Source organism: Mustelus asterias, chromosome 9 (assembly GCF_964213995.1).
Source record: "Mustelus asterias chromosome 9, sMusAst1.hap1.1, whole genome shotgun sequence".
Lineage (NCBI taxonomy): Eukaryota > Metazoa > Chordata > Chondrichthyes > Carcharhiniformes > Triakidae > Mustelus > Mustelus asterias.
Window position 1 is genome coordinate 31,756,460 of NC_135809.1, and position 26,786 is coordinate 31,783,245.

Sequence of the window (26,786 nt, forward strand, 5' to 3'; positions counted from 1 at the left end):
GGAGTTTGCATGTTCTCCCTGTGTCTGCATGGGTTTTCTCCAGGTGCTCCGGTTTCCTCCCACAGTCCAATGACGTGCGGGTTCGGTGGATTGGACATGCAAAATTCTCCCTCATTATCAGAGGGATTAGCAGGGTAAATGCGTGGGGTTACGGGACTAGAGTGGGATTGTTGTCGGTGCAGACTCAATGGGTTGAATGTCCTCCTTCTGCACTGTGGGATTCTATGATTCTATGGACCACAATCTGACCTGGCCCTATTCCCATAATCCCATGCATTTATTCGAGCTAGTCCCGCTGACAATTTAGCAATTTAGCATGGCCAATCCACCTAACCCACACATCTTTGGACTGTGGGAGGAAACCAGAGCACTCGGAGGAAACCCACGCAGACACTGGGAAAATGTGCAAACATGGCCAATGCACGCAACCAGCACATCTTTCGGACTGTGGGAGGAAACCGGAGCCCCCGGAAGAAACCTACGCAGACATGGGGAAGACGTGCAGACTCCGCATAGGCGGTGACCCAAGCTGGGAATCGAACCCGGGTCCCTGGCGCTGTGAGACAGCAGTGCTAACCACTGTGCCACCGTGCCATCCATATGTTATCTCAGTTGTGGGTGACACAGTGGTGCAGTGATTAGCACTTTTGCCTCACAGCACCAGGAACCTGGGTTTGATTCCCAGCCTGGGTCACTGTCTGTGCAGAGTCTGCACGTCCTCCCCGTGTCTGCGTGGGTTTCTTCCAGGTGCTCCGGTTTCCCCCCACAGTCCAGAAGATGTGCTGGTTAGGTGCTTTGGCCATGCTAAATTCTCCCTCAGTTAAAGCTTATTCATTAGTGTCACAAGCAGGCTTACATTAACACACCAATGAAGTTACTATGAAAATCCCCTAGTCGTCACACTCCAGCGCCTGTTCGGGTACACTGAGGGAGAATTTAGCATGGCCAATGCATCTAACCAGGACATTTTTCAGACTGTGGGAGGAAACCGGAGCACCCGGAGGAAACCCGCATAGACACGGGGAGAACGTGCAGACTCTGCACAGACAATGACTCAAGCCAGGAATCGAACCTGGGTCCCTGGTGCTGTGTGGCAGCAGTGCTAACCACTGTGCCACCCGAATAGGCAGCGGAGTATGGCGACTAGGGGATTTTCACAGTAACTTCATTGCAGTGTTAATGTAAGCCTACTTGTGACATTAATAAATAAACTAAAACTAAAGTTATTACATGACATTGAATTTGCATTAAATCAACTATACGAGAAATTTACTTGGCCTTGTGGAGAGCAAGGTTTTAATGATATCACGATAATTATTGAAAAACAAATATCATAACTCCAAATCAGCAGAACTTTGCAGTGGTCTACTGGCACCGTGGACTTCTTCTCCAGTGAATGGCATTGCCCATTCTTTAAGGTGTGAGTTTGGCCAGTGATATCCCATGTGGAGTGTGGACTGTAATACTAATCATTTTCCTGAGCAAATACATTCACCCATGTCCAGATTTACAGATTAAAAACTCATATTCTTTTCTGTTGCCTATCATTTTGCAAAATAAAATAGGTATGCTAATCCACTTTGAAGTGGGCACATGAATGTCTCACTGTAATTACTGATAATTGTGTGCTATTTTGGAGAATGTCATTCAAAAGCCATAAGGATAAGCAATGCATGAAACCATTGTGTCACCTACAGCTGAATGCTAAACCTAATTTCAACCTGAGAAATTACTATTGCAGCAATGGTTCTGTCTTCTTCAATTCGGTTTTGTGAATACGGTCATTTTTGGTTCAAAGAATTTAACAAATTTATAAGGACCCTTGGAAAAACGAGGAAATACGTTTTAAAAGGAGCAATGTAAAATTTATCCTTGCACAGAAATGATTCTATTTAGAATTTATTATATACAGTCGGTTAGTGCATTCAGCCATAGAACAATTTCAAAGCTAAAGTTGAAAGAATAAATGAGATTGGACTATCAACAGTATAAAGTTATTCCAAAAATGTGTTGCAAGATCAAGAATGGTGAATATTTTGGCAGCCTCAATTTTTTATTCTAAGTTCATAAGCAATAAAATGCAAAACATTATTGTTAGCCTATAATATTCTAATAATCAGTCAAGCTTGTCTTAGCACCGTTATATTCAGTATAACTTACAATATTAGGCAGAGTGTAAGGTTAATTATTCTAATACTTACAAGATGGCCAAATCAGGTAACGTCTCATATTAACTAATTATCCATTAGCCAATTTAAAGATTAACTATTAATCTTGTGGGGCATCTATTTGAAAACCATACGGAACTGATATTGCATTTCATGTATTAAAGTCAGTTTTAAGTAAGAATTCCTATACAGTTGAAACAAATGCAAAGCATCACCATTTTCATCGCACATATGATTTTAAATATTCCTAATACAATTAGATTGCTCTAGCTTTATGAAATGTCATATTGATATAGTCAGACCTGAATACTGTCATTTAGATTATGTATTGTTGCAGTCCTGTACAATTTGCATAATTTTTTCAGATTTTTTAAAATACAATGATACATGTTGAAAACTGTGCTTTGGCTACAATTCCAAATTGCTTCCGTGGTATTTTACCGTCCACTATCTTATTTATTCTGGTAATGAGGTTATGCATGTCAGCGTGATAATAGGCAGAGGAGGACAGCAAAACAATTTAATATGCGAGGTAGAATGTCAGAAGGCGTACAAGATGTGCGAAGTATTGAGTCAGACAGACTGTCGCTGTATGTTATTTCTTACAAATCAGTCCTGAAAAATTGAGGGGAAATCTGGATTTTGAGCAGAAGGACATCAACATGAAACATCACATTGTAGGTACTGCTGTTTACCTCTCTTCCCAATTGATGAAGCATGAAGATAAACTGGAGCTGTGAATCATAGAATCTTACAGCATAGGAAGAAGCCATTCAGCCCAACGTGCCTCCTTGAAAGAGCTGACCAGTTAATCTCACTCTCCTGTCCTTTCCCCATAACCATTCAATTTTTTCATTTTTATGTATCTATTCAATCCTCCTGTGAACATTACTATTCAATCTGCTTCCTCTTCAAGGAGTGCATTGCGGATCATTATTCTTTTATTCTCTTGCCAATCTGTGTTTCCAGGCAAGACTGCAAGTAGAAACAACTTTGCCTTATTTACTCTATTAAAACCCCTCTTAATTTTAAACACCTCTATTAAATTTCACCTTCCTACTCTAAGGAGGTCAATCCCAAATTCCTCAGTCTCTCCACCGAGCTGAAGCCCCTCAAGCCTGGTATCATATTGGTCTATCCCCCCCTGCATCCTTCCAAAGGGCTTCCTAATGTGTAGTGTACACAATAGAGCTGCAACTACCCTCAGTTCTGGTGTCAGCATGGTAAACCATTTTTGCACCCTCTTCTGTGCTTCTGTATCTTTTTTTTCTCATGGTAGTCAGAACTGTGCAGTTCTCCATGTGTGGTCTGACCTAGGTTCAATGCAAATTTAACATAACGTGTTTACTTTTCAATTCTATCTCTAGAAAGAAACCCTAGTGCTTGGCTTACATTTTTTTTCTATGGCCTTATTAACCCTTATTGCTATATTTATGGATGTGTATTTGTATTCTCAGATCCTTCCCATTTAGGTAATTATTTTCAAAGGCTATGTGAGCTCTTCACTTTTCTTACAAAAATGTAGTACCTCACACTTATCTATGCTGAAGTTGATTTGCCAGTTACATGTCCGTTGCACAAGTTTATTCATGTCGTCTTTTAATTTGTTACCTGTCTCCGCGATATTTACTACTTTCTCCAGTTTCTCATCATTTTCAGATTTAGAAATTCTGTTTTTTGATTCCAAAGACTAAATTGGAAATGTATGTCGTGTATTTTTCATTAATTGCCCATCTCTAATTGCCGTTCAGTAGCTGGTGGTGAACCACCTTCTTGAACCACTACAGTCCATGTGGTTTGTGTACACACATAATGTTGTTATGTGAAGAGCCATATTAAGCTCGAACTATTAACTTCCTCACTTCACAAATGCTGTTCGGCTTGCTGAGTTTTTCCAGCACTTGGTGCTTTCATTTCAGATTTTCAGCAGCTGCAGCACTTTGCTTTCATTTTAGGGAGCTCCAGGACTTTGACCATGCAATAATGAAGGAACAATTATATATTTTTAAGCCAGGATGGCATATAACTTGGAGAGGAATTTGCAGGTGGTGGTGTTCCCATGCGCTGCTGCCCTTATTCGTTCTAGGTGGTAGAGGTTACAGGTTTGTGAGGTGTTGCAGAAGCAGCCTTGGTGAGTTTCTGTTATACATCTTACAGACAATATACTCCGCTGCCACTCTGTATCAGTCGTGAATGAGAATATGTTTAAAGCGGTGGATAGAATCCAAATCAAGTAGGTTGCTTTCCCTGGATGGTGTTGTAGTTCTTAAGTGTTGCTGGAGCTGCATTCACCCAGGCAAGCGGAGACTATTCTAACATATGCCTGACTTATCCCTTGTTGATTATGGACAGGCTTTGACCAATCAGGAGATGAGTCACTCACCACAAAATGCCCAGCCTCTGACCTGATCTTTTTGCCATAAGTATTTACATGGCTGGTCAAGTTAAGTTTCTGATCAGTGGTGACCCCCAGGATTTTAATTGTGGGTATGTGGTGATGGTAATACTGTTGATTGTCAGTGGGAGGTAGTTAGAATTTCTCTTGTTGGAAATGGTCATTCCCTGTCACTTGTGTGACACAGTTGTTACTTGCCATTTGTCAGTTCAGTCCCGAATGTTGTCTCAGTCTTATTGCGTGTGGTTATGGACTGCTTCATTATCTGAGGAGTTGTGAATAGAACTGAACACTGCAAACATCAGGGAACATCCTCACTTTTGACCTTATAGAGGGCAGGTCTTTGATGAAGTGGCTGAAGGTGGCTGGGCCTCAGAATCTGCCTTGAGGAACTCCTGCAGCAATGTCCTGGGCCTGAGGTGATTGACCTCCAATAATCACAACCATCTTCCTTTATGCTCGGCATGGCTGCAGCCAATGGAGGGCTGTTCCCCTGATTCCCATTGACTTTAATTTTACCAGGGCTTTTTGATGCCTCACTCAGTCATATGCTACCTTGATGTCAAGGACAGTCACTCTCACCTCACCTCTGTAATTCAGCATTTTGTTCTTGTTTTGATCGAGTTTGTTCTGAGGTAAGGAGCCAAGTTGTCTGATCAGAACCCAGGGTAAGCATTAGTGAGTATTTTGTTGTTGAGTAGGTGGTCCTTGACAGCACAGTCAGTGGCACTTTGCTGAGACAGAGTAGACTGATGGACTGATAATTGACCAGAATGAATGTATCCTGCTTTTTGAGGACAGGGCATAACTGTGGCCTTATTTTATTTTTTAAACTTTCTCAAGTCTTCAAAAGGTGTGCCTCCAGTTTAAGGCATCTGGTATTTCTCCCACCTACATTGGCAGCACCCACCTCGCCAGGTGGCCAAAGCCTCGGATGCTCCCATGGCATTCCTAATTATGGGATTCACACAACACCCTTAATTAAATTGGCTCTCGGAAGTGACCTCTTAATTAGCTGCCTCCTCAAAAATATCCTGCAAGGTCCTGGCACCGCCAATTCCAGTTCTCAACCAAATTTCATCTTGGCATCAGACTCAAAACCCTGGATCTCAAATTCAGCTCTATATTTCTCCTAAGGCACCTTGTCAACTGATTATCTCTTTATTACATGAAAAATTACAGCAACAAGAGGGATGAAAGTTCAGAGAAAACAATCAACCAACTTTCTCATCAGCAAGACAAAAATAAAATCTAAATTATGGTGTAATACTAACTCCTTGTGTTCCTGATACCTCAAGTTAAGGTCTACCTGTTTCTTTAATCTTCAAATCCATAATCTATTGTTCAAAAAAGAAAGTGATAATTAGAATCTAGCATCTAGTAATGTAACCATCAGTTTGTACTGATGATTATAGTTATTTGATAGTACAGAACTTGTATTGCAGAAAAAGGAGACATGCTTATGAAGCTTTCTGTCTTGCATGCATCAGGACAGTTCGTAAAAATACCAATAATAAAGGAAACAATTTCTACTGCATGAGAAGAGAGTGCCGATTGGTTGACAAGTGGATTCTGCTTGAGGCATTGCCATTTAAGATGCACCAGGAAACAGTTAACTGCCAAGGTTTTGTTCAAATTCAAACCAGGCAGGTCAACCCTAATTGGCGAAAGCATTGCCATGGGGAATGACCCAGGGAATGGCTAGTTTAGTTGAAAAAGGCACAACGCATGGACAAGCTCCTTCTGTCTCTTACTATTGTGGTGGAAAAATAGGATTCAGTGACGGTCAGCCATGGATAGGAACAACGTTTATTTTTACTTTGCAGAGGACGCGTTCCTCCCGCCACTCGAGAGGATGGGGGGGGGGGGGGGGGATGGCAGGCGCGCCCGAGTACAGCAAACTACAGTCTTTATACCTATTCTGCTGCTAGGTGGGCTACACAGGCACCCAGGCAGTAATGAGCTAATACAATATTAGTACTTTTCCATTCCGTATAAGGAGTTGTTTTTCTCCTTCTAGCTGTACTGTCTTATCGTCATCATTCAGCTAGTTCTCATTATTCTGTTCACTTCTGCAGTTTCTCAACTGCCCCCTTGTGCAGCTGCTCAACCTTGAGTTTTAATCATTTTAGTTCCTCCTTATCGAAATAGCCCAGGTTTGGCCATCTGGACCTGTGGTCTGCTTTGTTCCTTTTGTTAAAATTTTCCATTACACTATGCAGTAGCAACACAAGTGGTATCCATGACTAACAGGATGCTGCTATCAAGCCATAAACATGTTCTGCCTACACACAAATGAGTAATGCGGTATATGAATTTCAATACCAATGTTATGCCAGGTAAGTAGTGTCCCAAATTAGATGTGATTCCATGATTGGACTACACTTGCTAAAAAATCCTGATTGTGCTAATAATTACACTAAAAACCAATTCAACATTAGCAGCTCGCTGTGTGGCTCACTTATGCAGAGAACTGTATGAATTAACTATTACAAGTATGGAGTCTCATTTCTTCAGTTTTTAATTGTTGTTGGAGACTTTATAAATATAATACTTTTTTTTACTTCTCTCTTCTGCTTCTTTGTTTTCTCTCCCTTAATCTAATATTTCTATCCCTCCCTCTATTTCTCTTTTAGTACCTGATTTGAAATTGAATTATCCACTCTAATTAACATCTAGAAGAGGGAAAGTTACCTGCACACTATGTGCAGGAGGCAGTCACACCTCTGAGGACTGGTCTTCTGATCTGACCAATCAGGAGCGTGTGACTGCGAGTGAGGCATGTAAGGGGACCCAGAGAGCAGGAGTGCAAGAGCCTCAGTCTTCACAATTGTCTAATGGATTTGAGGTTCTTTCAGCTTGTTTGGATGAGAGTGGGGGCTGCAAGATGGATGAGCTAACTGACCATAGCACCGTAGTAGAGGAAGCCATTCAAATGGAGGGAGCAAAAAGAAATGTAGTAGTAGTAGGGGGGAGTATGGGGGGGCAGGATTAACACGGTTCTTTGCAGCAGTGAGCAAGAGTCCAGAAAGCTGCGCAGCCGAACTGGTGCCAGGGATCAGGACATCTGCCCAGGGCTGGAGATGAACTTACAGTGGGAGGGGGAGGATCCAGTTGTGTTGGTCCATGTGGGTACCAACGGCATAGGCAGAATGAGGCATGAGGTTCTGAATAGTCATTATGAGGAGCTAGGCACCAAATTAAGAAGCAGAACTTCAAAGATAATCTTGAGCCACGTGCAAATTGGCATATGACAAATAAGATTAAAGAAATGAATACCTGAAAGACCGGTGTGGGAGAATTGGTCTGGTTTGTGGGTCACTGTAAAACCCTCTTTACTTCCCTAATTATGTGGCTCGCTCCAATGTCAGCCCCAGCATGATTCAGGTGAACGCGACAACTCAACGCTACATCCTCCCTTTCCCCAATGCTGCTGCCAGTGTCACACAAACCGGAACCCACTTCTCCCACACAATGATGAGGAGAAATATTTTCTGTCAGAGGGTCGTGAGTCTTTGGAACTCTCCTCCTCAAAAGATGGCAGAAGCAGTATCTTTGAACATTTTGAAGGCAGAGCTAGATAGATTCTTGATAAGCAAAGGGGTGAAAGCTTATCGGGGGTCAGTGGGAATATGGAGTTGAGGTCGCAATCAGATCAGCCATAATCCTATTGAATGACAGTGCAGGCTTGGGGAACCAAGTGGCCTACTCCTTGATTGTTCCTTCTTTGTCCTCATTGTCAATTTCACAATCCCTCAATCTTACTGGTTACAGGTGGACATAGTTGGTGTCCTATTCACTCAGGCAACAGATATCTGGTTTTCCTCAATGAACTGATATATCAGCTTGTGTTTTCAGCAATTTTTCAAGGAAAACTTTTAAAAACCTGAACATTCAAGGCCAGTCTAAGGCACAGCAGTCACCATTAAATACCCTGATGCAGCACATTATAGCCCAATTAAAACATCCTGACAAACTATTGTACAATGACTGCTCTGAGAAGTGACAGCCATTTCTTACAGAATCTTTGAGCAGTTTTGTATAATTTTTAAAGCAATATGTAACACATATAAAAAGATACGCATAATATTTAAATTCTATTTGCGACCTCATTGAAGCTTTGCTTATTCTGTTCCTGAGAGGGGATACAGAGGCTTTGCAGTGGAGTATAATTTTACAGTGACAGACTATTTCTCTTGCACAACCTCTATTAAACATTTTATTTTTATTTTATCTGGCGTTCTGTATAAATCCATTATCTTTTTTTCGGGGAGATGGTGGCACATTGGTAATATCACTGGATTAGTAATCCAAAGGCCCAGACAAATGCTCTGGGATACAGGTTCAAAACCCACCATGGCTACTGATGAAATTTACTTTTGGTTAATAAGTCTAGAATTGATACCCTGTCTCAATAATGGTGACCATGCCAATTATCATTGATTGTTGTAAAAACCTGTCTGGTTCACTAATGTTCTTTCGGATAAATCTGCTAGTCTGACCTGGTCTGGCCTACCCGTGACTCAAGGTCCAGAGAAATGTGGTCGACTTAGTTTAAGTCCAGGGCAATTAGGGATGGGCAATAAATGCTGACTGGGCCGCAAAGCCCACATCCCATGAAAGAATAAAATAGATTTGACATTCTTATGTTACCTAAATTTACAGTGAACAAATATTCTTCATTTAAATGTATTACGCCTAGGAGTTTATTAATTCATGATTCAGAAGGTTGTGAATGCTTTGAAATCTGAAAATGTATGCATGTGGAAGGAATACTGTGACTGACATGTCATTCACTTTGGCTTTAAGTAATTTTTCCCTATCTCAAAACTATAAATGATTTCTTGATTTACTTTGTCACAATACTCAGAAGTTATTTCAAAAGCCTCACAGCTACTCAGAGTCTTTTATATATTGCTTTTCGATGATGGAGTTGGATTCTGATAAGATACAACTTCACAGTGGATCTTAACTGTGATTGATATACCATGTCAAGGAGCACAGCAGCTCCCATATGACTCTAATGGTCTCTATTTCTGTTTTCAAATTTCAATGAGTTTCCTTAAACCAATCAAATGTTAAAAGGACATTACAGATTGTATAACCTTGTCCTTTTATTTCAGGTCACCCAAAAACCCAGAACAGAAAATAATCAAGCGAGTCATTGCCCTTGAAGGAGATATCATCAGGTAAAGTATTCTGTGCTGTAATGACTTGGTTCTTAAGATTTCTGTGATATATGACAGTTAATCAAGTATAAAACCTCAGCTGAATTTCCATTCTGAATTCTTGTGATTGTCACGGTGACATATTAGAAAGGCCAAATTGCTTTGGTGCTTTTTAAAAGAAGTGCTGCCTTTTCACGTTCTGACCAAGGCAAATTCAATGTTGCTAATCTATTTCCAAGTTATTACTAAAATTCTAAATACTTAACAGAATCCCTTCTGGCGGCGAAAATGTATATGTTGCCCATTTAGTGGTTGGTTTTGCACACTTGGTAAATATGCTCTCGCAGTGGCACTTATCATAAATCTTGCGTTGAAATGGTTCGTCTCTGCAGTTTTGTATTGCAAGGTGATCTTGAAATGAGAATCCAAATGGCTGGCAGAAGCAGAACTAATAGGGTTTTGAAATTGATCACCCTGGTGGTTATGAGATTTAAATGAGGAATGGACGGAAAATGACTCCTACCTTTTTCATTATTCCTTGATTCACATGCTTGCTATTTTGACATTAGCTTGGAGTGTAGAAAATTCATTGATGAAGTTGCATTGTTTTAACATGGTAGATGGTAAGTGTAGACGGATGTAATGTCAGTTCTTGCGCTTAGTTTTCTTGCGATGTTTTCTATTGCTAAAGTATGTGATGTAGTTTTGAAGACCGTTTTTGAGCACCGGTTTCACCGGAGCTGTCTTGGTGAGGAATCTTTATGCTATTTATGTGGGACTGTGTAGCATGTCTGACAATCAGGACATAATGAAAAGGTCTACTTACTTGTAATAGAAAGCTCCAGAAATGACTCCGGTAACCAGTTTGATTGACAAAAGTGATGGATGAATCAAGCTTTGGAAGTGAAAACAGAAAATGTTGAAAATTAACAGCAGATCAGTCAGCATCTGGATAAAAAAGATAGATTATTGGTGCTTCAGGTTCCCCATCCTTCATCAGAACTGAAGAAGGAAAGAGAAATAGCGGGTGGAATTTTCTGGTCTTGCCAGTGGTTTCATGGCGGCAGAATCGGAAAATTCAGAGTGAGGACTGTAATCACGTCAATCAGGCCATTGAAGTTGGTTTATTGGAATATGAACTCCCAGATTAAGGATCTAATTGATGGGCCAATCAGGAAGACTTTGCCTTATACTTAACCGGGAGTGGTCAGTTCCTCTGACACCTCCGGAGATAGACTGCTAACTATTAGTACTCTGTGTACTGCTGTTAGAGTTTGTAAATAAAAGGATTTTGGTGAAGGGACTTCTGCCTCCAAAGACTTATTACAAGGACCAAAATCTGAAATCTGCCAATGGGAAAGCAAGCCAGAATTTTCACATAGCACCTTCATTGAGAGGTGGGGGGGGCAGCTTCTCCACTGGGGTCCAAGTCGGGAACCCCATTTTCATGTAATGAATATTCATTAATACACAGGTCGCCCAAATCCTATTCTCTCCCTTAATTATGTGCCATGCAAGTGGGAAATGACCGAATATAAGTGGCATGCAAGTGTCCACCCTCACTTTGCTCATGACTTTGAGGTGAGTGCAACATTCAAGGCCTACATTCAACAGGGCTGCTCTGAGTTGTCAGCAATGCCAGAACTATGTGAAAGGTAAGAGTGGTGTGTGAATCTAGCATGACTGCTCATGATGGGTGCAGCACTTCTCTGGGAGAACTGAATTCAGTTTGTGGGTCTCAGGCAGGGCTGCACTCTACGAACAGAAACCAGCATGGGAATCAGGCTGGAGGTGGGGGTTGACAAAGAAGATGAGGGTAAAGGAAACAGGGGAGGGTTGGTGGGGGAAGGGAAGTGAATGATGGCAGGCAGAGGGATCATTGGGGTGGTGGATCTGGAAACCAACATTGAAAGAGCAAGCTCAGACTTTGCAGGGGACTGGGTGGGTTTTGTATAGCACAAGTGGGATGGCCCTGTTGAATGTAGGCCTTGAATGTTGCACTCACCTCAAAGTCATGAGCAAAGTGAGGGTGGACACTTGCATGCCACTTATATTCGGTCATTTCCCACTTGCAAGTGGCATGCAGACTATAGAGTAGGGAGGGTCTGGTTAGTGGAGCACAAGAGGGAAGAGTTGCATGCACATCAATGATTGGGTGGAGGGAGGATTTAATGTTTGCAAAAGAGGGAGGGTGGGAGATTTTACACTCAGACTTAGAGGCAGGGAGGGAAACTCTGTCAATATTTTAGCCCAGGTATCCCCAAGGTTCTCGTAACAGACAACGGGACTCCGTTTGCCAATGGGGAATTTTGGACCTTCTTGAGTAAGAAAGGAGTGAGGTACATCCATGTGGCACACTACCATCTGTCTTCAAACAGCTTGGCTGAGCAGGCGGTTCAGACATTCAGAAGAGGCATGAAGAAATGAACCACGGGTTCTCTGGAAACAAAGCTCGCACCTTTCCTTTTTAACTGTATGACTATGCCGCATATGACAGTAGGGATAGACAATGGAGCTTTTGATGGGCCGACACATTTGGACTAGACTTAGCTTGACTTTCCCTGAAATAACTCCTCAGTGGCCGGTGTCCCTTCACCAGATTCCCTTTATTTACAAACTCTATTCCACTCATGGAGTGCTTCTGGCACACAGTCAGAATCCGGAGTCTCAGAAGACCTGACAGTCCCATTTTTATATACAGATGAGGCCTCCTGATTGGGCAGCCAATTATGACCTCAATCAGGGAGCTCGTACTCCAAGATGCTAACCTCATGGGCCTCAGTGAAGTCATTACATTCCCAAATTTGGCTGGCAACATTGAGTTAAAACAAAAAGCCTAGAAAAGGGACCATGATGTTTAGACCGGATAGAGACTTCAAACCGGGAGATACAGTCCATGTGAGTAACTTCAGTGTTGGCTCTCCATGCATTCTGGGATAGAATCATAGAATCCCTGCAGTTCAGAAGGAACATTTGGCACATCGAGCAGGAACTGACAACAACTCCATCCATACCCTATCCCCGTAACCCCATGTATTTCCCCTGCTAATCCCCCTGACACTAAGGGGCAATTTATCATGGCCAATCCACCGAACCTGCACATCTTTGGAGTGTGGGAGGAAACCGGAGCATCCGGAGGAAACCCACGCAGACACGGCGAGAACGTACAAACTCCACACAGTCAGTCACCCAAGGCCCGAATTGAACCTGGTCGCTGGCGCTGCGAGGCAGCAGTGCGAACCACTGTGCCATCTTGCCGCCCACAGTTATTCTCGAGAACGTAGGACCGGTGTCATGCAGGGAAAAGACCTTAAAGAAGCACGTAGATCACCTCCACCACAGGGAAATCCCCGCAGAAGCAATTGTTTCTATGGATATGCCACCATCGGCATTCTTCACACCAACCTGTGGACAGGAAACCACACCCTCTAAAACCTCAAGAACCAATCATCTGGACAATGAAGATTCTAATTTGGAAATGGAGACAGAGACAGTGGACATCCACCGAGGACGAGCCCTGTGTAGTGGCTCTTTGACACTCCTCACGGAAGAGGCATTCATCTGTACCTTACATGGCCCCTGACCAGACCTTACAAGCAATGGGAATGAGGCCACTGGTGAAGAGATGGAGAAGGCCTTATTGTCATGGGAGAGAGGGGGAACCCTCAGACTTGGGGATGGGGAGAGAAGGAGTTGATAACCCCCATGGGAAATCAATGATTGATCTTCCAGTGGGGCTCATTGAGTATGGGTTCCCCTGGTAACAGGCAGTAGCCTGCCCAGCTGAAACTCTTTACCTGAGCCTTCTAGAAGGCAGGCCCAGTTAATTGCAGTCCCAGGCAGGGATTAGTGTGTGTATATAGCACAGTAGTTGTTTTACTTTACATTCTGTGTTGAATGATGTTCCTTTCCAGTCTGACTTCCTGAGTCATTACAGGCTTGAATAAGATTGAGGAAAATGTTTAGCATATATTGCAACTCCAGTGCTGCCAAACCTTAGCTTGCCCCTTCCCAATAAGCCCTCAAATACACGTACAAATTGAGTGTTAAGAAGATTATTATTGCCATTAAAAACCTTTTTCTCAGTTTAGCCTTCCCCAGTGTTGAACATGTTTTGGGTAAGATGTGTTTGGAGTTCCTCACATCTGTTTAATTTAAACTGGGCTTTTCATCAACTATCACTTTTAAAGAAAAAACTATCTCTTTCAGTTATTTTACAAAATTTTTGGAACAACACATTATGAAAAGGATGGCATGGTGGCACAGTGGTTGGCATTGCTGCCTCACAGTGCCAGGGACCTGGGTTCGATTCCAGCCTTGGGTGATTGTCTGTGTTGAATTTGCATGTTCTCCCCATGTCTGAGTACTTTTTTTTCCCGGCTGCACTGGTTTTCCCCCGTAGTCCAAAGGTGTGCAGGTTAGGTGGATTGGCCATGCTAAGTTGCCCATTAGTGTCTAAAGATGTGTAGGTTAGGTGGATTGGGTAAATGCACGGGTTATGGGGCTAGGGCGGGGATGGTGGGCCATTTGGCTCATGCCAAATGCCCTCCTTCTGCACTGTTGGGATGTAGATGTAGAGATGTTCTATGGTCCTATGATTACCTTAGGAGCTATTTTCAGGCGGCATAATCTACATTTTGAAACATACGCAGCTCAGTTCACAGGTGTGCAATGGTTACAAATTTGTCTCCTCCCTGCTTCAAGAAAATGTCTTGTTAAAAGCAATCAAGTTAAGCAAGGAGATACTACAGGAGCAGAAAGGACTGCTGCTTTGTTGTTTTTGAGAAACTTGGGGAAATGAAATCTCATTCTGCATCCCAGAATCTATAACGTAATCGTATAAGGAGGTTAATGCACAAGATCACTAGCTGAGCCTATTCAGGAAGTCTCTCTAAAGGATTCGCTGGAAGGATATGCTTCCTGCTAGCAGTGAAATCTTTCCAATTGAAAGTATTATTCCAATGGCTTCCTTTCGCAACCAGCAATTTAAAAAAATCTCTGCCAGTTTCTTTTGTGGCTCTTTCAGTTCTGCACGAATGTTGGAAGTGTTTGCAGAACAGTCGCTGTCAGAAAGCCTGGAGAAATTCCAGTTATTGTCTCTCCAAGTTGTCACCCTCATATGAGGAAAGGTTTAGTATAGGGCAGTTTGCCTACCATCTGACCAATTAGCAGCCATCTGAACCTAAGTTTATATTGAGAGCGGGTTCTGCCAACCACGGTGTGTTCTGCGGTGGTGGGATCTTCCTGTCCTGCTGCTGTGAGCGGGGTTTCCGTGTGGTGGGGGAGGGGAGGGGGGGCACCGTTGACAGGAACCAGCCAGAAAATCCCACCCTTTGTTACTGAACCTGCCAACGACGTGCTATAAGATATTGGATCTTCATGAGATCTGTGCAGCTCAGTGAACTAACACAGTGGCTAATAACATTGTTGCTTTTACATTAGCTAATGGAAATTGATCTAGTTTCCTTGGTAGCCTGCCAGCAGTTCATAAATCAAGACAGTGTGCAAATGGAAATGCACCTGCAGCCTCCACCATTATCTATCCCCACATCAAGCAAATTCTAATGGGTTGATGCACTCATCTTCTGGACATATGAGTTTTGAGGTACTTGGTTTCAAACACAGCCCATCAAACAGATTGAAAATGGAACATTTCACCTATCTATTCTGCTAATATCAAATGAAGAAGCTCTCTGTTCTTGGCAACAGTACAAAACCAGGCCGTTCAGTGGAAGAACATGAAAGGAAGTGGGACGGGGAAGACAATTGCATCATCTCAAACCTTTCCAGGAACAATCAAAATTTCCATCCCACCCATTCCAGCATGCTGTCTGCACAGCATGATGATGGGGATGCAGGAACTGGGAACTGAGCCACAAATAGTGCCAACCTGACGGTTCTGCCAATGCAGTGGTGACAGTAGACCCCGGGTCAGCAGCAGCCTTTTTTAGAGGTCATGCATCCTGGTGGGCACCTCTCTCTCTCTTCTGTTCCCAGCTGCTAACCCACTAATTAACCACTTATAAGCCTGTACTCAGACCAGGGCAAACACAATATTTTTCAACTTTCCAGAGTGCTGCAGTTCTCCTTGCACTGCTGCGATACATTTTATTTTCCTGGATAACAGTGGCTGGCTTTCTCCACATAACTAAAGAATGAATATTCACCTTAATTGGCCAGCACGTGGGCTTGCCATCTAATTAAGAATGGCAGGTGGACTCTCAAAGCTGTTGGGCCATATCTTGCAGTCAGGCCAACACTGTGGAGGAATGCATGGGGAGCCCTTTCACAGGGTGTCACGCGGCTGCTCCTGCACCCAGGCATTTATGGAGGGCCTCTAGGTCTGCCTGGTTGAGGCCACCATCTATTGCCTCTAGGCACCTAAAATGGCCCCCGTTGCCGGTGGGGACCTGGAGACCGACTGGAAGATCCCAGTTGAGCTCCTTTTAATTAACTTCAATTAGGCTTTTAAAACACCTGGTCAGCTACCTGCTGTGTGTGGATATCTACCACCCCTCCCCATCATCTGCGCAAAAAATGGCTCAGAGACCGGATGAATTGGGGGAACTGGCTTGCTGACTGGTTGGGCTATTTTCTGATCCAGCCCACTTCCATTTCTGGCGCTGGTGGGAACTCGAAATCTTGTCCATTGAATATAAATTATGTCCTGACCCTTTGGTAAGGAAAGGGAAACCTAGTCCAATATTATTGTACAATCAAAGCCAAGGGAACTTTGTTTTGTATGTGTAGTTACAACGGATATAATTATCTCATCATAAAAATGTCACTGTACATGTTCTTGATCTTGAAGAATGTAAGGCTGCTGTCGCAATGGCAGATGTATACCATCAAGATGACTTAAAAATGAAGCAGTATTCAAATTGACCCAATATCAGATGCTCACCTGGTTTAAGATATTGTTCATGTCTCTGACCATTTTCAAATGAATCCAAGAAGGAATAAAATGTTCCTCACTGGTTATAAATCAATTATCTTCTTGCATATTACAACAGAGGGTAGAACTTGCTTTATCACTCAGCAAGGAGTGTTCATACAACACATGAGTAACAGGCTGAGCTCCCAGCTTGTGTTGTTTAACCGTGAACTGCGATCGCTGTCTTTTGACAATCTTACAAAATTTAACATTGTTAGCTCTTTCCCCTTGTGTTTTCTTCTGATCTTCTTCCATCAATGTTTTTCCTGCTTGGAAGGATGCCGGCACATTTTTAATAACAATGTTATTTTACATGTTGAGCCAAGTGGCAGTGCACTTTCATGGACCACAGTAGGTGTTATGCCCGTTTATCCACCACGTGATTTTTTTTCCACATTCAAAAAGCCCTACACCTGCCAGCTTTGTAGGCTGGATAATAGAGTGAATGAAAGAGGCCAAGATTTTTCGTCCTCCGTGGGGATTTTGTGGCCATTGCTGCCAGTGCTTCAGGCCTAAAACCACCTTTCTTCTGGCGAGCTGTGGGAAGAGGGTAAACTGAAGGAAAATCCTGCAGTATTTATATACTGGGTAGCGAAACATGGCGGGTGGGTAGGTGAGGTAGGTTCTTGGTCATGGTGGGGAGACATTGATAGATCATATTTTTTTTCAGGTTTCTGCAGTAAGGAAAATGTAACCCAGGGGATTACAAAGAAGAACTCACTATCAACCATGAGCTTTAGGTTTTAGTGGAGCTTCACAGGAGAGATGCAGTTTATGATTCAGAGGTTCAATTTGAACCAGTTGAAGTTCAGTTGGCTCTGGGAGCACTGAACTCCTGCATCTGTCATCCATCTTAAAGCTGTCCTTTAGCTGGGAAACCAAGCATGGATTTGTCTGCACGGTGGACAGTTTATCAATATGTACTTAATACTGATGCATTGATTAATTGACTTTGTAGCTGTGGTGAATCCTGTGAGTCACCCAGTATCTTTTCAGTTTCTTGCTTTCACTCAACACTGTAGCATTATCCAGTAATTACCATTTAGAATTATTTTTGAATGATGAATCAAAGTCACTGTTAGCAATAACCAAAACACCTATACGCAAAGTTAAGAACATTGATGGAGGTAGCTCCTTGTCTCGTAAAGCATTAAATTAAAAATGTGGTGTTAACATGAGGCAAAAATTTCAATACTCCCATGTATAATGTATGTACTCACACACACATTTCTATATGTAACCAGTTTGACAACATAGCACATGTCTGTGTATGGATGCTATTAACATGTCCTTGGATGTAGCTATAAAATGGCATAAAGATATTTAATAGAATTTTATATAAGCTACTACGATGGTTAGATTGATCAGAATTTCCGTGCTGAATGTTTGATAAATTAGGAAGCAAAACACCTTCACTTCCAGAAGAACCCAGAGAGATTTGAATACATGTATTTGTTATAGAACATATATTCTGTACGCATGAAGATTGAGATATTTAAATTATTGTTTGGCGACTATAAATGGACTGCCATGCATGCAAGTCATTGCGTTGTGTTGCACGCAAATAAAGCTGAGTCTCAAAGCTAACAAAGTTGTATTTAATTTATGTTCAACATGTGTTCTTGACCAAACCTAGCTGAAGCTTAACAAACCCTAAACTCAACCAAGTCTGACTGCTTTTCAGGTAGAACCCAATTTAATTCCAATCAATCCATCTAAATCAGAAATGCTATAAACTCAGAAGCTTAGGATGTACTAATCTTGCTGGAAAGAGTTTGTACTGTTGGACCATGGAAATCCATGACTTTCAGTGATACAAGATACATTCGTTTTTTTAACTCATCTGTTGGCATTTCTGAATGAAAATAGGTCATGGTTAGATTCCTCAGAGCAGAGTCACGTTGGGGTGAGACAGGTTGGTTTCCACCTGTTACATGTTGGTACCAACAACCGCGAAAGGATAGATTGTGTGCAAAATTGGTCAGTCCTGAAAGCTACAATGGTGACTTCCCTCTTTGATGAGGATTACAGATTTTTTTTTTGACTGGGTGTAGGAGGCAAACAGCCATTTCCTTGATGGCTTCTGTTGTCCTCCAGTACATTAAATTAATAAAGTTTGTCCTTTATTTATAAATCATTTCATTCCACATCCCCTGTCTTTGGATTCTGGCCCCTGCAAATCCCCTCCCCTAGTGCTTGTTCAGTTATGTTTATGGTAACCTAGATCTTCACCTCCATAAACTTCTTCACCATGCTACTTCATGACCTACTTTCAAAACACCACGACATGGTAGCACAGTGGTTAGCACGGCTGCTTCACAGCTCCAGGGACCTGGGTTCGAATCCCGGCTCGGGTCGCTGTCTGTGTGGAGTTTGCACATTCTCCCTGTGTCTGCGTGGGTTTCCTCCGGGTGCTCCGGTTTCCTCCCACAGTCCAAAGATGTGCGGGCTAGGTTGATTGGCCATTCTAAATTGCCCCTTAGTGTCCCGGGATGCATAGGTTAGAGGGGTTAGTGGGTAAATATGTAGGGATATGTGGCTAGGGCCTGGGTGGGATTGTGGTTGGTGCAGACTCAATGGGCCGAATGGCCTCTTTCTGCACTGTAGGATTCTGATTCTAAATCTTCTAAGACATCCATTCAGTCTCTCAGTTAATTTTGTTCCAGTATTAAGCACCGTGGGATGTTTTATTACAGTGAAGACAGTACACATATGGGAATTGTCGATTTTAGGGTCAGCATGGGGAAGGCAGGGCGTGGAGCATTGTGTTCACTAAATCTTAATTGAAGGCAGCAAAAGTGCTGGTGTCAGAGCTAATAATGTGCATATTCATTTCTTTCCTCCACAGCTTTTGATTTGTAGCTTCGCCCTGCCCCAGTTATTGACGCTTGTTCACATTAAGTATATGTGTTAACATTGCAGGATCTGTGAGGGTAGTCAGAGTCTGTTCCCCCACACTGAAAATATTCTAATTTTAATCAACTAATACAAATTGCTATTCTAAATTGTTGCTGTTCTGTAAAATATATGGATTGCACTATCCCCTGCTCCGCAGTGAATTTTATTAAACTGACAGTTTGCTATCCACATACCAATAATGTATGCATGAGCCACACACTAGAATTGATTAATTGTAGGTGGTTATGCACGGTGGCACAGTGGTGAGCACGGCTGCCCTACAGCACCATCGACCTGGATTTGATTCTGGCCTTTGGTGACTATGTGGAGTTTGCATGTTCTCCCTGTGTCTGCATATGTTTCCTCTGGATGCTCCGGTTTCCTTCCACAGTCCAGAGATTGTAGGTGGAGTAGCCATGGTAAATGCACGGGGTTACGGGGATAGGGTGAAGGGGAGGGCCTGGGTAAGATGCTCTTTCGGAGAGTCAGTGCAGACTTGATGGCCAAATGGCCTCTTACCACACTGTAGGGATCAATGGTCTTTAGATATTTTGATCCATGAATGCTTCATTCCATTCTGTTACCGCAATATTTTGTTTTAACATCTGTGAGTTATATAATGTTAATTCTATTGTGAATTTCCGGGTAACACTGGGGAACAAAATCTATATTTTCACCAATGGGGAAGTGGCGGCTGTTGTGATATCCAGATTTTTAATGTACTTAGCTTCATTAAAGAATTAAATTTTTCAACGTCCTTTCAATTTGCTGCAAGGAAATTAGTATAAAACAGATGTACACAATTCTAACCCCAATCAATAATTCTAACCATTATTTAAAAAATAAATGAAAGTGAGAGGTGAAACATGAAATTCCCGTAAGATTCTGTTACGATATGGCACTGCTAAATAGGCATGCTAATAGAAAATCTGATATCCATTGTTAGATAGTGCAAGATTTTAATGTGTCTCTGGTGGGACAGAGGGAGCCAAGGAAATCTGCATCTGTGACAAGTCAAATGCTGCTGATGGAACATTGTTCCAAATATTCAGTGTCACATGGCACTCATCCTAATAGGACTAATAAGAGTTCATTAGTCGTGCCATAGAGGATAGCAAGATGCTGCACAATATTTCCTGATTCCTGTGCGGTAGCTTAGTGAGCAACATAACAATAAAGATGCATTGTACTCAGTGGAACATGAGTGCTCCATTTCATTTGCAATTTTCTTTTTGCAGAGTTTAGCCATTACAGGGTAGAGTAGGACTGTACGCTTGTCAGTGCTTTGACCATTAGTGTCAGCACCAACAGTTATTGACTTCACATTGATGGATGATATTGTATTCTGTTAGTAGAACCAAAAAACTAATATCATCAGAGCACATTGCAGTGTTTTATTCATTTTCAAACTTTTATGTAATTGTTGTACAATGGAATCTTATGGCTCCCTCATGTAAAATGAATGGAAAGCCTGTTGACTATTTTGTTCAGATAGGTAACATTGGGCAGGACTCTCTGGCCTCCCCACAGAATCTTTCTCATGGCGGAAGGCAGTAGATGGCGTGCTGTTAGCTGGCTGTGGGACCAGAAGATCTTGCCACTGTCAATGGGATTTCCCATTGACTCCACCCCACGCCGCCTGCTCTCAGCACTTTGAGAAAAAAATACTGGAGGCAGGTCCCAAACCAGCATGCTGGCAGGGTGGTGGGCCCTTTCAAGCCCACCCTGTTGGCAATGTTGGCCTTCCATAAATCAGGGCACTCTTTTTTTAAAAGGGTGCCCCATTGTAACAGAGGGAAACACACAACCAAAGAGCTCCTCCATGAACACGGGAAGCGCACTCTCATGCATACACATGCACTCTCACACACACTCATACCCCCCAATCTCAGCGATTTTCCCCAGAGGAAGCCCCTCCCCCAGCGCAGTATCCTGACACTGTCCCCTGGCAGTGTCTTCAGCAGTGTCCCCCGAGTGCCAGGGGGCAATGTCAGGGTCAGTGCCAGGGTCCCTCCTTGGTGTTGTACTTACTTGTGCATCTGTAGTGAGTTGTCTTCGCCTGGTTCATATTGCTCCAGACTTGGTGCCAACCTTGCCACCAGGAAATCTGAATGTGAGGGCATGCTGCAGTGGGGAAGCTCCCTAATAAGATTCCAACCAGAGAACCTTTCTGGCACTGAAAATCAACTATTACAAATCAGAAGTCGCATTCTTACAAGTTTTAATTGTTGGATGCTTTAAAAAATGAAAATTATTCTTCATAATCTTTTTCGGTCTTTTATCTCTCTCTTAATCTACTGTTTTTTTTCTCTTTATTGCACTTTCTGTCCCTGATTTGACTTTGAATCACCGACTGTGATTAACACTTCCTCCTAAGCCTGAACACTTTTCTGAATCTTTTAATCTGATTGGTTAGGGAGGTGCAGTTGCTTACCCTGTTCATTCAGGTCCCAGGTGCCCTGTTTCTCTCACTGCAGCATTATGAGCTTGCACCTCCAGCAATTTACAGTGCAAAATATCATTAAGATTGAATGTGCAAGGGCAAATCTAGCTAACGATAAACGCTGTTAGATTCACTCCCATACCGTGTTAGAATCATAGAATCCCTACAATGAAGAAGGAGGCCACTCAGCCCATCGAGTCTGCACCGTGTCTCCGAAAGAGCATCCCACCCAACCCCCCACCCCATCCCCTTAACCCTGAGCATCCAGCATGGCCTATCCACCTAACCTATACACCTCTGGGCAACAAGGAGCAATTTATCATGGCCAATCCATGAAACCTGCACATCTTTGGAGTGTGGGAGAAAACCGGAGCACCCAGAGGAAACTCACACAGACACGGGGAGAATGTGCAAACTCCACACAGACAGCCAGCCAAGGCTGGAATTGAACCCTGGTGCTGTGAGGCAACAGTGCTAACCACTGTGCCACCGAGCCACCCTATTAGGGCCTATTGAGCCTGTACAAGGCAGTGGTTAGGCCACACCTGAAGCACTATATAAAATTCTGGTCATTGTATTGCGACAAGCATAATCCACACTTTGGAAGAAATGCTGAAAAGGGCAGCAAAGTTCATGTCTAGATTAAGGTTTCTGAGCAATGATAAGAGCTTGAAGCGATTGGTGTTTATTCTGGAGGAGGAATGCTGAAGGAAGAAAAGAAAATCAAATATTCAGGATTTTTAAGCGTAAACTTAAGTTTACTAATATGTTTGAGATGAGCCAAAGTCACAAACTCGAGTTCAGATGTGCAAAGGTGCACAGCTGATTAGCACAGAAGATGATAAAGGTGTGGAGGCAGATAGGTAAGGAATACTCTGGCATTGGTTTTGGGTACCAGCCATTGGACTGCAGAATTTGCCACTTCCTTAAATTGTCATACAGCAAATCTTTCTGACAACTATAGTTTGCTTCTCCCATTTGTATTCATGACAGAGGACACAGCAAATCATCTGGCTTTTTTAAAGTAATAAAAACAGAAAATTCTGGAACACGTTTTGATTGTGCATCATCCATCAGAGTTTCAAAACCTTTCTCCCTTTATTTCAGATTTCAAACACTTGCAGTTTTCCTTTTCTATTTGACTTATTTATTTGTGTTTGTATATAATACCTGTACACCTTCCATAGGTTTCTCACATATATAGAGACTGAAGGGCAGTCCCACCCAAGTTTGAGTCTACGGTGGGAAGCAAGCTGAGGCTGAGCAGGGGCCGAAGCTGGAGCAGAAGAGAATGCACATGACCTGAATTCTAAAACTCAGAATCAGGTGTGTGGAAGCTGAGAACCAAAGGGGGAAGTTTATCATGAGAACAGATGGAGGAAGTAGTCTGAGAACAGATCCGGTTATGGCTCCCACTGATATTCAATGTGAGGGCATCTTGAATCCCAGAAGGGAAGCTTGGAATGGCAATTCTAAACAGTTTTTGCGATTTGGAAAAAAATGTGAGAAAAGAAATGAAACCCGGTGAGAAAAGTCTTATCGTAAATTATTCAAATGGCAAAATGTTTATTAAAGTTGAAAACACACGAGATAAGGCAACAAGGAGGAACAACATTTGCAATTAACTACAGTAATGGTTACCCAGACAATATTCTTGAATTTCCACCTCCACCTCCCCACCCCACCCCCCCCCCCCCCATCCCTCTAATCCGTCTACTTTCTTAAACTCTGAGAATACACCTTCCCCAAAACAACATCCCAAAGGTTTTAAGACTATGAGCCAGATCCAGCAAAAAATTACAACACAAAACCTGTAGCTTGCTTTTGGGAAAGATTTCTTCGAATTTAGAATAGAGCTTCTGGACTATAACACAGACAGCTTTCTTCTGCTTTCAGCACAACAGCTTGACTTTCTGAGAATACAGCATTGTATTGCTGATCTTTTGTTTTTCAAGTGAACATTATTATGTCTGTCAGAGCCAAAGATGGAAATTCTGCTTTTTGTTAAACTACAATGTCAGAACAGTTAGATTGGCTAATTTGCCAAATTGCTGATCTTGTGACTGGTCTTCTTTAAGTATTAGAAATATCAGGTTCAATGTGGGTGCTGTTTGTTAACATACTGGATCTGAAGTGATTTATCTATTAAAACTGCCAAAAACCATCTGCAGCACTGTGCAGGACTTGGGGATGTTGAAGCTCAGAGCCAAAGATAGTAATTGCAGGGATTGTTTTTTTTACTCATTCGAGGGACGTGGGCGTCGCTGGCTGGCCAGCATTTATTGCCCATCCATAGTTGCCTGAGGGCAGTTGAGAGTCAACCACATTGCTGTGGCTCTGGAATCACATGTAGGCCAGACCAGGTAAGGAGGGCAGATTTCCTTCCCTAAAGGACGTTAGTGAACCTGATGGATTTTTTTGACAATCAACAATGGTTTCATGGTCATCAGTAGATTCTTAATTTCAGATATTTTTTATTGAATTCAAATTCCACCATCTGCCATGGCAGGATTTGAACCTGGGTCCGCAGAACATTAGCTGAGTTTCTGAATTAATAGTCTAGCGATAACACCACTAGGCCATTGCCTCCCCTAAATTAATTGTGGGTCCAAAGAGAGCAATGCGGCCTAGTGCTGTGGAGAGATTGTTTGGCAAGAGGGACTGAACAAACCTGGGAATGGACAGGAGATTCAAGCATGGATTGGGAGTGGGCAGAGTGGGTAAAATGTCCAGTGTAGAGGATTAATGAGAAGGCTGAAGGATAACAGAAATCAAACATATGTTTTTTTCCCCAATTATTGGATTGTTCTGATCTGATCCCACAAATATCAGTGGTTAGCCTGAACCAATCAGCAATCCTGGAGAGACTTCACAATCTACAATGCTGTATTATTATAGTCCTAGACAAACAGCCTAGATTTTATGATTGTATTACTCATGGTAAACTTACAATTGGAAGCTTGGCTAAATATTACACACATGAATAACATTATCTAAATGGTGAGAGAGTGCAGAGCCCTGAGATTCTGAGGGTTCTGGGTGCCCAAGTACATGAATCACAAAAGGCTAGTAGATAAATACAGTAAGTAATTAAGAAAGCTAATAGTGGGCAGCGTGGTGGCACAGTGATTAGCACTGCTGCCTCGCAATGCCAGGGACCTGGGTTCAATTCTGGACTTCAGTGACTGTCAGTGTGGAGTTTACATATTCTTCCCAAATCCGCATGGGCTTCTTCCGGGTACTCCGTTTTCCTCCCACAGTCCAAAGATGTGCAGGTTAGGTGGGTTAGCCATGGTAAATGCATGGGGTTACGGGGATAGAACAGAGGGCAGTGGGCCTGGGTGGGATGCTCTTTCGGAAAGTCACTGCAGACTCGATAGGCCAAATGGCCTTTTTCTGCACTGTAGGGGTTTTATGGTTATAGAGTCATAGAGTTTACAGCATGGAAACAGGCCCTTCGGCCCAATTTGTCCATGCCGCCCTTTTTCTTTAAAGCCCTAAGCTAATCCCAATTGCCCGCATTTGGCCCATATCTCTCTATACCCATCTTACCCATGTAACTATCTAAATGCTTTTTAAAAGACTAAATTGTACCCGCCTCTACTACTACCTCTGGCAGCTTGTTCCAGACACTCATCACCCTCTGTGTGAAAAAATTGCCCCTCTGAACACTTTTGTATCTCTCCCCTCTCACCTTAAACCTATGCCCTCTAGTTTTAGACTCCCCTACCTTTGGGAAAAGATATTGACTATCTAGCTGAACTATGCCCCTCATTATTTTATAGACCTCTATGAGATCACCCCTCAGCCTTCCACGTTCCAGAGAAAAAACGTCCCAGTCTATCCAGCCTCTCCTTATAACTCAAACCATCAAGTCCCGGTAGCATCCTAGTAAATCTTTTCTGCCCTCTTTCTAGTTTAATAATACCCTTTCTATAATAGGGTGACCAGAACTGTACACAGTATTCCAAGTGTGGCCTTACCAATGTCTTGTACAACTTCAACAAGACATCCCAACTCCCATATTCAATGTTCTGACCAATGAAACCAAGCATGCTGAATGCCTTCTTCACCACTCTGTCCACCTGTGACTCCACTTTCAAGGAGCTATAAACATGTACCCCTGGATCTCTTTGTTCTGTAACTCTCCCCAACTCCCTACCATTAACTGAGTAAGTCCTGCCCTGGTTCAATCTACCAAAATGCATCACCTCACTTTTATCTAAATTAAACTCCATCTGCCATTCGTCAGCCCACTGGCCCAATTGATCAAGATCCCTTTGCAATCAGAGATAACTTTCTTCACTATCCACTATGCCACCAATCTTGGTATCATCTGGTGCTAATGTTTTTGTTTATTGAGAGCGGAATTAATTACCAAAAATGGAGGTTATGCTTCAGTTGTACAGGGCACTGGTGAGAACACACCTGGAGTATTGTGTACAATATTGCTCTCCTTTAAGGAAATATGTAAATGTGTTAGAAGCAGTTAAGAGAAGGTTTTCTAGATTAATACCTGGAATAGGGAGTTGTCTTAGGAGGAAAGCTGGACAGGCTAGGCTTGTGTCTGCTAGAGCTTAGATGAGTAAGACGCAACTTGATTGAAGCCTTTAAGATGAGGGGTGTTGACAGGATGGATACCGAAAGGACGTTTCCTCTTGTGGAAAAATCTCGAACTAGGGTCACTGTTTAAAAATATGCAGCTATGAGGGACCAAGTGGCCTCCTCTTCCTAATTCGTACGTTCATATCTTCATAATCACAATACCTTTAATATTATA

General features: G+C 42.6%; 1 protein-coding gene across 3 annotated transcripts in view; it reads left to right on the forward strand.

Annotated features, from left to right (window-relative positions):
• Positions 1-26,786, forward strand: part of immp2l (inner mitochondrial membrane peptidase subunit 2) — a 539,159-nt gene that overhangs the window by 344,005 nt on the left and 168,368 nt on the right. For all 3 annotated transcript variants that reach the window (XM_078219904.1, XM_078219906.1, XM_078219905.1), the window contains one exon: positions 9,687-9,752. In XM_078219904.1, the coding sequence (XP_078076030.1) occupies positions 9,687-9,752 (66 nt within the window). The remainder of the gene's footprint in view (positions 1-9,686; positions 9,753-26,786) is intronic.